General features: G+C 41.3%; 2 protein-coding genes across 2 annotated transcripts; one reads left to right on the top strand and one right to left on the bottom strand.

The window, feature by feature from the left end:
• Positions 1–239: 239 nt before the first annotated feature.
• Positions 240–5,456, bottom strand: LOC104964202 (pleckstrin homology domain-containing family A member 4-like). The gene is made up of 15 exons (XM_010792939.1): positions 5,300–5,456; positions 4,724–4,793; positions 4,528–4,626; positions 4,366–4,438; positions 4,162–4,262; positions 3,803–3,921; positions 3,493–3,705; positions 3,087–3,387; positions 2,321–2,380; positions 2,040–2,192; positions 1,422–1,472; positions 1,249–1,329; positions 994–1,146; positions 774–872; positions 240–389 (listed from the first exon to the last, which is right to left on the bottom strand). The coding sequence occupies exons 2-15, from the start codon at positions 4,790–4,792 to the stop codon at positions 240–242; spliced, it is 1,722 nt and encodes a 573-aa protein (XP_010791241.1). The 5' UTR covers position 4,793; positions 5,300–5,456.
• Positions 5,457–6,309: 853 nt separating this feature from the next.
• LOC104964201 (uncharacterized) lies at positions 6,310–11,303 on the top strand. Its single transcript, XM_010792938.1, has 9 exons — positions 6,310–6,495; positions 6,997–7,104; positions 7,189–7,279; positions 7,485–7,534; positions 7,975–8,091; positions 8,181–8,546; positions 9,133–9,254; positions 9,405–9,505; positions 9,663–11,303. Exons 1-9 carry the CDS (start codon positions 6,310–6,312, stop codon positions 10,805–10,807), a joined length of 2,286 nt encoding a protein of 761 aa, XP_010791240.1. The 3' UTR covers positions 10,808–11,303.
• Positions 11,304–11,848: the final 545 nt, after the last annotated feature.

The raw sequence follows: 11,848 nt of genomic DNA, 5'->3' as shown, positions 1-11,848 counted from the left end.
TGTGTGGGGGGGAGGGTGGGGGGACAGAAAAGGTCAAAGTACTGACACTGTTCATCTATTGTCAAGTCTCAGGTGCATAATCCAGAGGAACCAGATTCCTTTATGCAATGGCGACACCAACTGGAAGCAAGGAGTAATTCAACTTTTGAGACTTCAAAATCAAACTGCAGCCAGAAAACACTGACATTTGTGTTACCTCTTACACTTTACAGGAACAATTATACAGTACTCTATATTAGTCAGACTCTCAGCATGACAGTGACGGAAAGCAGATTCTTACAGTGGTGCCTCTGCAGTCCCAGTAGGAAGCGGAAGTGATCCCTGTTGATCTTTAGTCCAGCCAGGATGTCCTCCATCATCCACAGCTCTCTCTGGGCCTGAGACTGGTCCTAAAAACAAGAAAATTGATATGAATAAAGGGGGACATATTATGCTCATTTTAGGTTTATGATTGTATTTTTTGGCATCCTTTAGTTTTCAAAAATCACTATATTTGTCTCATACTGCCTGTTCGAATAAACCTGTATTCACCCTCTGTGTGGACACTGTCTCTTTAACCCCCCATCGCTAAACATATTGTTGTAATTGGCTTGTGAGAACAATTCTAATGGTATTTCTTAAAACGTTGGTGGAAAAATGTAGATGGGTTGCTGTTTATTTTAATGAGTCTGCATGTGACATATGAAGGTTCACCAATTCTTAATTCTGACCAAGGTCAATGACTAAAAACTACAGACACATCACGACGCATGCTTTTTGTCAATTTTAAATACCTGTGGCACTCCAAAGTTACAGATGTGCTGCAGTTGTGAACGTATAACCCACAGTTCACTCTCCATTCTTTCATATTGACTCCACACCCTTTCCATTTCCTGAATGAAAATTTTAGAGAAAAAACCCCCAATTTATTTGTATACAAAATGTAACCAAAATAAAAACAATGGAGAATCTACAGTGGATTTCATTATTTGTCTGATTTTGGTGGAAACATACCAATGATACATCACACATTTTGGCCCTGATTGTGACCAGCTCTTCCTGCAGCAAAGCCTTCTGGGTAAGTGCCTCTTCCTGTGCCCTCGGCCCCTGACTTTTCCACTCCTCCAGCTGCAGTCTGGACACCTCTAATGCACACTGGACGCTATCCTGCAACATCGGGAAAAAAAACGTTATTATGTGTATTCTTAAAACAGTCACAACATGCTTTAAACAGCCTTTAATTTGTAGTCCTTTAGAGTTATTCTTCACCTTATCCATTTGCAGCTGGGCCAGCTCTACAGAAAGAGACTGGAGCAGCTTGTCACACCCACACAACCTTGTCAACACAACCTGAAGAGGCAAAATAAAACATCCAGTAACATAAATAATGGGAACATACTCTGGGGCCGGTAAGAGCCATATGCAACGTTGTGAATACTCACGTCTGCATCACTTTCAAGAGGCCTGATTGGGGGGGTTTCAGGCTTTGGAGGCTGAAATGCATCAAGGTTATCATTTTTGTTAAACAGTTCTAATTAAAAACAGTGATTTGTTGATATTTCTTCTTCCTGTTCACCAGCTTTAACAACATGTGATTGTTAAAAGATCCTTTATGAGTTTTCTGTAATTGTTTTGTGTTGTATACAGTTGGTTAATGCTTGAATGTAAAAACGGAGCAGAACAAGCAACAGTGGCCAAGGTCATGAATTAGAAAGAAAAATACATTTGCAACTTGGCAACAAGCTGCTTTATGTAACACACATTTCATGAGTCATGCACATGGCAGAACTCAAAGAAATCAGACTTATCAAACAGATTTAACCACAACTAATCACATTTAAAGAATGAGCACAATATATGATTAATTGGTCACATATTAAACTGATATAACAAGCATTAGTGACAATACAATATATTACATTGACATAAACAGTCAGTTCGCAGCACAATTTCTACAAAAACAATACTTTTGTTTGAGAAGACATACAAAAACACAACACAGGTTTAAATGTGTACCACATAAAGACACCGTGAGGAACACAGAGGCCAGCAGACTGTACCATAGCTTGCGGTAGCACACAAACAGACAAATTGCTGCGGTGATGGTGATGATGGTGGTGGTGATGGTGGTGTGGGTGCTGGGGAGCATTTGGGGCCCTGGCTGAGGGGGGCAAAGGGGGCAGTAAGTCTGCATGTGCCCCTGTAGAGCAGCTCTGAAGGAAGAGACAGTATGTAGATGATAAGAGAACATATTGCATTATACAAACATACAATGCTACAGTAGACTGCTGCACATTAGTCTGGATGTGTACATTAAATGTGTTGTTCATACTATAGTCACCTTTCCTAAAGGTCGTCTCCCACTCGAGATATGGAGGACAGACCCATAGGTGGGTACAGGCTGTAAAATATGAAACGAAAAGGTGAGAGGAGATAGAGATGAGAAGAGACCTCACATCTGTTGCTAAAAAAAAAAAAAAACATAAACACACATCTGAGGAATCACAAGACACAGTCATCATAGTCATTATTAAGCCCATACTATTTAGATCAGCGGTGTCCAAACTTTTTTCACAGAGGGCCACACACAGAAAAATACAAGAAGGGCTGGGCGACTCACTCGAGGTATTTTGCCTCTTAGGTTCTGTTATAAGTTGGAAAAGTCAATCCAATGAAGGTCAATTATTCTTGATACTTGAAAATGCTTTAAGAAAGAAAACAGCTCACAGCTCTCCAGAGGGTTTCATTTATTGTGTTGGCAGCTCATTCTGTAAAACAGAAGCTTCAGATTGCTTATAATAAGAGGAAATATGAAGGGTATATTTCAAGCTTGTTATGTCAATTAGATTTTTTTTTCTTATCAACTTAGAACATGTTTTCAACTTTAATTGACTGAATTTATTTGAAAATTGGGCTTATTAACACATGAATACCATGAGATATATATTTAAGAAGTAAAATACAAGACAAGCAGAAGTTTATTATACTTAATTTGCTGAGTGAGGGCCGATTCAAAATGGTCCGCGGGCAGCATTTGGCCCCCGGGCCGTAGTTTGGACACCCCTGATTTAGATTGTATAATTAAGATACATTCATATCGTCCTGACCTTGCTTATGTTCTGCCATCTTTCCGTGACTGGAGTGGTCGGAGTGGATTTGAACTCCAGCTGAGGGGAGGCAGGTGCATAGTACAGAGTATTTGGCCCCATGGTAGAGTCGTCGTTAGGCCGAATGTCAACCCTTCCCACCGGTGTGTGAGGTCGCGACCCCAGCTGACCTCTTGAGCTCAAAGAACCTGTTCTGATCATTTCTGTCTGCATGGGTGGTGTGATTTGACCAGGAAGATAGTCTTCCTCTTGGTGTGGACCACAAGCTCTTCTTCTGCTAAATTCAGGAGGGCTGGGTGTTCTATTTGAAGAGAAAACAGACCAGAAATGACAAAGCTGGGATGTTACTCAGAGGATTTTACCTCAAAGTAAACCACTGGGATTTAAATGTGTGCCTTTTGACAACCTGCTGTTTCTCTGACGCACACTCCGCCTCCCCCTCGGCTCCGAGCGCGACGTCCCCATCCTCCCACCAGCGAGGTGGCTCGGTTCGCTCAGAGTCCTGCTGACGTTCCTGTGTCTCTGGGAAGGATCGTCTCCATCAGAGGGGGTTCTTGGGAAATCCACTGATTCAGTGCTGCCACCTATCTGTGTGAAGTCCTGATAACTTGAGCAGCGCCTGAAAGGATCAGATACGCAGCAAAAAATAGGCTCAATCATGAAAAAATGCTTGATATTTAGTGTGAATATCTCATGCAAAGTGAATGGGCTTTTACCTGTTAAGGGAGCTGTTGGACTCCATTGCAGCAGACTGACTGAGGGCTCGGACCCAACCCAGCATGTCCTCCTGAGTGTCCGCGCTGAAGAAGTAAGAACGCATTCCCTGGTGCACCACCTAGGTTTACAGAAATCATTCACAATGTTTCACTGTTGAATATTATCCTTTAAATTCTTAATTTGGCCTGGTTGAATTTGTGTAAAATATAGAGAGACGCCTCTTGTGTGCTCAGTGAAGCCATGATAGTTCCTGTATAAAACTTGATTCATGTGATCAACAACAGTTTTAAAGTGCGAGACTTAAAATCAAATGTTAACAATGTATTTATTGTTTGTACGAGTAACCACATGATGATACCTTGAATGTGAACTTTCTGTTCTTGCATTCCCGTGGTGTGCAGAACAGGATTTTGTAGCTCGGCAGTGGGATGCTACCCATCACAGACTCTTCTCTACTGTCTGGCATGGAACAATAAATACAAGTGAACAAAAGAGATAATTGGTGTCAGAGCACATGAAATGGTTTAATTTCAGACAAAGTGCTGGGCTGTGGGATGTGTACCTTTATAGTAATACAGACAGTAGTTGGAGAGGACAAACCACCTTCTCTTCCATAGCTTCAAACCAGAGCTGTCCTGCAGGAGAGACATACATTAGGTTCATGTTAAAACAGTTACACGTTTACATGAAATTATGAATTGTTAAGCACACCATAGAAACTTACTTTTTTGTTGAGCCATCCTCTGATGACCACAGAGCAGTTGGGATCTCTCCTGGCAGACTGACATCTTTTTCCAAAAGCTTGCACCCTTCCATCACATTCCTGTTAGCAAAGGATGATAATAATACATATTCATGCACTCACAGTATCTTAATAAGCTGTCCACATGTGCACATAATGATAGAACATGTTAACTAACCTGCATGACGGGAAAGTAGGAAATGGTTGCCACGCTGGATGTTTGGCTAACTCTATCCTGATCATCCATTCTGCATTGGGAACAAAAATAACATATAGAAAGCAGTTAAAGCCAACAAAATAGACACACACAAATTAAAATCGAAGATGCGTTCACTAGAGGACTATCACAGTCACAAACCCCTGTCATACATTTCAGAACTGGATGCAAAATGCACTCCAAAATGTAGATTTTAGCACCCAAACTAAGGCCTAAAGTGGACTTTAACCAGGTTATTTCATACACAGGTGTGTTCAAAAGAGGATACAGTATGTACTAAGTGTACACAAACACAAATAAACACACAATATCTTAATAGAAGTGGATTTTTTAAATGAAACACCAACAAAGTAATGACATCACATACAATAGGACGCACACTTGAATATTTAAAGTTTACCAAAATCTCTGAAGAAACAATTTCCAGTTTCCATAAATAACATGAACATTTTAAAACTATGAATACACATGTCAGGTGCGAGCGTGAACAACAACTCTTAGCAATACTCAGCGGACACATTTGATGAACTGCCTTACCAATACACTCAGTATCCCTCTGTAGAAGCAGTCAGTCCATGAACACCGCCATGTAATCTCCATAGACACATTTGCCACATTCCCATATAGTTTAGATTTTTTCCCCCGTCAACTGTTCATCTTCTCTGGGACTCGGTGTTGTGCTCTCAGACTTCCAGCTTAAAACTCTCCCACATTTCTATTCTGAGCTACAACAGGCCAGTGCACTCCCCACCACCCAAACTGACAGGTGACAGCTGCATCGCCATGGTAGCAGGGAGGGGCCCCGGGACCGTGTGAAAACCAATCTATAGCAGCAGGGCCGGCTTGGTATGAGAGACGAGATTTGGAATGCGTCCCAAACTGCAGGGTTGACTGCTGAGGACAGAAAACCAAAATAAAAGAGCCTTGAGCCGAGGAAGTAAAGTGGCCAGCTGAAGAGAAATGAATAAGAAGGGAGTCTTTTGGGAGAGTCACGCTGTCTATTTAAGCCATGGCCACAAAGTTTTATCAGCAGATTTGGTTTTGTACTTCAGGTCACATGATACCATGTTCCTTACACCTGCAACTATTCAACCCATGATTAATTTCCTTACTCTTTTCTTCTGTTATTGCTACATGTGCACTCAGTTTAATCTCACATTTTTTAAAGTTAATTTAAAGTTTATGCTGCTCAGATGTTTTGCCAAAATGCAGTAAGTGCAGTTCATTTTTGTATTTTTGTTTGTGTATTGCTACAGTATGCCAGTGTCACACTCCTAGGCTCATGTCACATTGGTAGTTTTGTATGTTTAGGTTATGCCACGTTCTATGTCTAGGTTTGGGTGTTTTGCTGTTTTCCCTGTCATGTTTTCCTCCTGTTTATTGTCTGGTCCTTTTCCCTGTGTTTTTTCTCCTGGTGTGTCTGATTATGTTCACCTGTGGCCCCTGTGTTTCCTCCTCCCTCCTCACCTGTGCCTTGTTGTGTGATTAGTCTTTTGTGTATTTAAGTTCTGGGTTTTCTGTCTGTCTTTGTCGGTTCTTCTTGTACTATGACTAGNAAACAATGGACAGAAGTCGTACCATTTGCAGTCCACTCTGCATCCTCTCTGTGGGAGAGCCAGGAGATCCAGGATGTGGAGATGACGGCTGGAACACTGACAGTGTTCCAGCCGTCATCTCCACATCCTGGATCTCCTGGCTCTCCCACAGAGAGGATGCAGAGTGGACTGCAAATGGTACGACTTCTGTCCATTGTTTCATTTTCACCAAACCCTGACATTGCTGGGGAGATGAAGTACACTCAATGCAAAGGTCAAATACTTATATTAGTAGACAATGAACAGGCCTGCAATTATACTACATATAGATATTTTTACTGCTGATTTATTTGTGATGTATGGGTTTATATGTCTTGCTCTCCTTTTTTCAAGTTAGTCACGATTTATGGCTACTAAAGTGATCAGTAAAAACAATCTTCAGGATTCGCAGGCCAGAATCTTCTGTGCCATATGTGTTGTGTTCCGTCATATCTAGACTAGGACTGTCAAGATATCAGATTTTCACTTTGTGCATGATGATTAACGCAATCAATATTTCATTTGAAATAAATGATGGTTATGTTTTTTGAACCTGTATATTGTGAAACTTCTAATCTAGACGTGTGTAATAGTATTTCTTAATCTGGAATGGTTGCAGTAACATCTTCTATACAACCCCTTGTGACAATGATCTCTCAGGGTGAGGAGGAAGAGGAGCCCCCTCTCCGCCCCCCGTTACCCCAGGAGCTGCAGGAGAGCTTCCAGAGCAGGGATCAGGGCCATGGCTGGACAGAGTCACCATATGAGGTTTGAAATAAAGACATTAACAATGGCAAGCATACGTGCAGGATAGAATGTTTGTTATAAAATATGTCTCTGCTTATGTTTCAGGCGATCTACAGCCATACTGTTGACCCCGCTCAGAGAGGAGGACACAGCCAGCCTGACCTCCTAAATGTGAAAGCACAGAGAGACTCATTTGGTTGGTACACATTCAATATCAATGTTATACATACAAGTAGTGATATGTTCTAATATTTCATAAAGGTTTGATGTGTTTTTCATGCTGTTTATTTCCTTTGTCTTGTCTTCCTAACTTCTCGTTCTTCCTGTCACTCTCTCCTCCCACCCATCCTCACTCACCCCCTCTTATCCTTCTCCTCCTCTTTCCCCATTTTCATTTTCAGAATCTGGTTCAAAGTGGATCCCACCAGATGCAACAAACCAATCAACCAAGGTTTGATACCTTGCAATTTCCTGTTTGCTGGTTATAACTAAAGCATGACTTCTGAAATGTGGTCCAAAATGCTCCAAATATAGAAGCAGATTTTTCCTCCTTGCAATCACAGCCAATTTCAAGTTCTTTGATTCTCTCATCTTTCTTGCAATTAGGGCATGTTGCAGTGCCTGCTGTAGGCGAGAGGGGGAGGCAGAGGCACGCGTCTCAATGCAGTAGTTCAGTCTTGTCACATTTGTCACCCAACCCCCCTTCTCACATGGTCAAACATACATATATGTGAATATACAGATGCAGCTGTATGCACACGTAGCTCTGCAGAAACACACAGCTGTAATCATAGTGTTTTTTATATGCAAATACATTCTGGTTCTTGCTTTACCTTCTGTACATGCTGGGTTCATGAATGACTCAAATTCTGAAAAGAATGTTTTTCCTAGAAGATGAAGATGAGTGAAGAAGAGCAGATCGAACGGATAAAGAGGAATCAGGAGAGGGTGAATAAGAAGAAACCCCCAATACATGGTTCTGGTCAAAGTTTGGAGACAAGAGAGGAGGTCTGGCAAATGATTAATCAGTACAGCTGACTGATAACCTACATTGTATACTAATATACATTTACTGATCTATCTCTGTGTTTCCTCAGGCTCCCTTTCCTATAAGGGTGACCCGAGTTGTTACAGCTGTACTGCCGTCCTCCCTTGTGGCCAGGCGGGTTTCTGTTGAGGATCCCCCACCTGAGCTCGACAACCCACTGCCCGAGCAGATCCCCCCTGAGATGCAGGAAACATTTTTGAATAAGCCATCCAGGCGTCTGGTGCTGGAGGGTCCTGATCAGAGGCGTTCCTCTGCAGAGATTCACCATGATCAGGCTGTTAGAAAGGCAAACAGGCAGCAGCAGCAGGGAGGGTTGAGGTCCCCAAAGAGGGAGTCACGGTCAGAAAAGACCTCCAGGAATCAACTCCGAGACCAAGAAGGTTTAGGAAATGGAAGTGAGAGGTTAGACGTCAGGGTAAGAAATAACAAAACATGATAACAGCATATTCATTAAGATTAAATCATCATAATTGTATATTTTCTTGTCAATTATAGTTTAAACAACCATTGATTTAGTTGTCAATGCCCTTACTTCCTCATTGTTTAGCAACACACACATAGGCGCAAGTTTATGTGTAAAGATGTATGTAGAAAAAGTATTATGGTGAAAACCCTTCCCCATGGAATAAACAAAATGTACGCTGTGTTACCCAAAATAGTTAAGTTACTTACAGTATTTGGGGTCAACGAGAGGGTCAAACTCCTTTTTAGGCCTCCTATTGGCTTTCTACTTCCAGTGAACTTAAAATACAGAAATGCAAATAGAATTATTTGGGATTTAGAAACATGTTTAATAGCTGTAGTCTGCGATTGCTAACAGGAGAGATGTTGCACACAGCACAATGTTTGTCGATTGCTTGGGGTGGTTTTTACCTTTGTCAAAAAACAGTTGATGCTCTAAATGGGATATAGGAAAGCCTTTGGCATAACTCACTTCTTTCTGGTGTCACTTAAATGTTTTGAGCTGTTAAAGAGTGTCTAATGTGTCAATGCTTGAACAGACAGATGAACGGCGCTCTGCCCACCTTACCCCTGACATGAGCCCTGACCTCTGTCTGACCCCTGAACAGCGAGAGGCCAAACTTCGTCGTGTTGAACGAATAAGGGAGAGAGTCATAAAAAGGTGGGATTTATTTTATTTAAACGCATGTCTATATACACTTATAATACTAGGTTTATATCGTCCATAAATGTGTTGATCTTTCTCTGTCTATCTATCTATATCTATATCTATCTATCTATCTATATCTATATCTATCTATCTATCTATTAGCGCAGTCAGACAGAGTGCCACTTCACACGATCAACTGCCGATCAGGGGGGAGGGGCAGGAAGTTCCCCCTGACACAGCTAGAAAACAAAGGATGAAATCAGGTACGAATTTACATAATATTGGAAATATCTTAAACATAATAGATATATATATATATTGCTATTTATATAAATAGCCATTCCTATTTAGATTAATAGCAATATCTAAAAGCATACTACCAATGCATTAAGTTAACGGCAAATGTTGGTCTGTTTCCAGGCCAGAGATCCTACGATGGCTATGGAAGCTGTGATCATATCCGAGGTTCTGCAGAACTTCAGCGGTCTAGTGGAACATGTCACGCTGAAGACGAAAGAGAAGCACATGTGAAAAAATCAAAAGGTCAACTCAAACTTGGAAACAAAACACAGGACAAAGATAACAGTGGAAGAACAGGGGTTGCCAAAACTAAAATCAGACGCCCACCTTCACCCTATCACATCTCATCTATGACTGTCCACCAGAAAGATGGAGGCAAGGGGTTCACGAGATGCAAGGATGGAGAGGGGAAAAAGTTTGAAGACCCTGACGCTGATGATCGTGATGGGGATTTTTCATCCTCCGACCTGAGAGCCAAGTGGTTTCTCTCCACCAACCAGTGGAAAGGCGTACCTATGCCTAAGGACGCGTGCAATGAAGACGTCGAGAACCAAACGGCATGCACTGATGACCTGACTGATTCCAATGCAATGTCATTGTCAGTCAGTGAAAGCTTAGAGAAAATGAAAGAGAACCACTCACTCTTCTATAAGATTGCATGTGATATCTGTATTTCAGACACAGATATAACAAAGACTGATGGCAATAGCCAAACATCATCGAGGCCAGAAGAAGAACTGCTGATCACTGAATCTCTCTTAGACGAGGTGATCCATAGTATTGGGAGATCTTTCAAACAACAGAGCCTCCAAGAATCAAGACTACATTTGCCATCAGGCGTAGATGAAAATATTCTCTCAATAAATGATGAACTCCAAGATTCAACCGAGGACAACGCAGTGTCAAATACCTCAGCACATTTAGAAAAAGATGACGACACCTCAAGGCAGAACAGCCAGTTGGAAGTTAAAGAAATTGTCCATGGAGATCCTGTTCAGGACACCAATTCTGATCAGGCCCTGGATGAATCTGCCAAGCAAAGAGAAGAAGAAAGTGGGACGAAAGAGTCAGAAGACAGCAAGGTGGACCAAGAGAGAGCTGAAGAGCGGAAGAAATGTCAAAGTATAATTGAGGAGGACAAAGACACAGTCCCAGAAGGAGGCAACAACCGCTCCATCACTCCATCAGGGTATGAGGGCCAACGTTTGATTCGGAGCGCCTCTTTTGGGAAGGCACGAGTTACAGTATTAAGGACAAGTTTGTAGATGCAAGAACGGCAAAAGGCTTAAGGGGCTTAAATGAACGAACTTGGAAAGGACAAGTGATTAATGGTAAAGAATTGAATGAGGAGAAGGACCTGGTGTGATTGAAAGAATTTGGACCTAACTTTTCATTAGAAACTGTAAAATGGGAACATTTAGGAATAGTTGGTGGTAAATTAGAACATTGTCCTTTAACATAATACATGGTTTGAAATGGATGGAGAGTTATAATAGAAAGTCTTATGAATATTTAATGAAAACAAAAACTATGTTTGCAAATACAGTGTTGTTGTTTCACTTAATGGAGAACATCAAGTGGAAAAAATGCCGAGTATAGGTTAACTCTTTCATTCCTCTCCAAACATGCTTTTAACATAACACTGGAGTACACATGATTGCTGCTGGTGGATGGCAACATAACCGTGTTATTGTCACCATAACAAAATGTGTTTTGTATCTCAAATATCCTGATTAATAAACATGTAATTGACTACATCAAGATGCCAACTCCTCCTTTTATATGTGCTAGAAACACGCTTATGTTCTCTTTTTGCACATCTCCTTTTTTTTGTTTTTGCTCAATGAAAGTCCCCCTCTGGTGCTGAGGTGCTGCCCTGATGCAGAATTACACAGAGCCAGTGAAAATGCCTTTGTCACTTTAAATCCTTTCCGTGTCTCAGTCGATGACATCATTGTCTGAGAACACATTACATCACCCCTTCCCAGGCTCTCTCTCTTAAAGACAGCACCACCTTATGTTTACAGGGCTGCAGACACATGCACACATACAAACAGAGAGAGGGAAAGACACGCTTATCTGTTTACAAATGTGATATCAGTATCAACATGCATATTAATTCAGGACAATGCCCATAGATGTGGGCGATTAAAAAAGCTACAAGTTGGCATTTGGATACAAAGACATTACTTTGAAACATACTCCTGACAATATTGAATGTTCCTGGCATGTCACAGTATAAAGACTTCCTTGATTACAGTAAATAAAAGCTTTTGGGGCAAAAAGTATTCATATCTCAAAATACA

The sequence above is a fragment of the Notothenia coriiceps genome, unplaced genomic scaffold (assembly GCF_000735185.1).
Source record: "Notothenia coriiceps isolate Sejong01 unplaced genomic scaffold, NC01 NC01_scaffold00036822, whole genome shotgun sequence".
Classification (NCBI taxonomy): Eukaryota; Metazoa; Chordata; class Actinopteri; order Perciformes; family Nototheniidae; genus Notothenia; species Notothenia coriiceps.
This window is presented reverse-complemented; position numbering and strand designations above follow the sequence as displayed.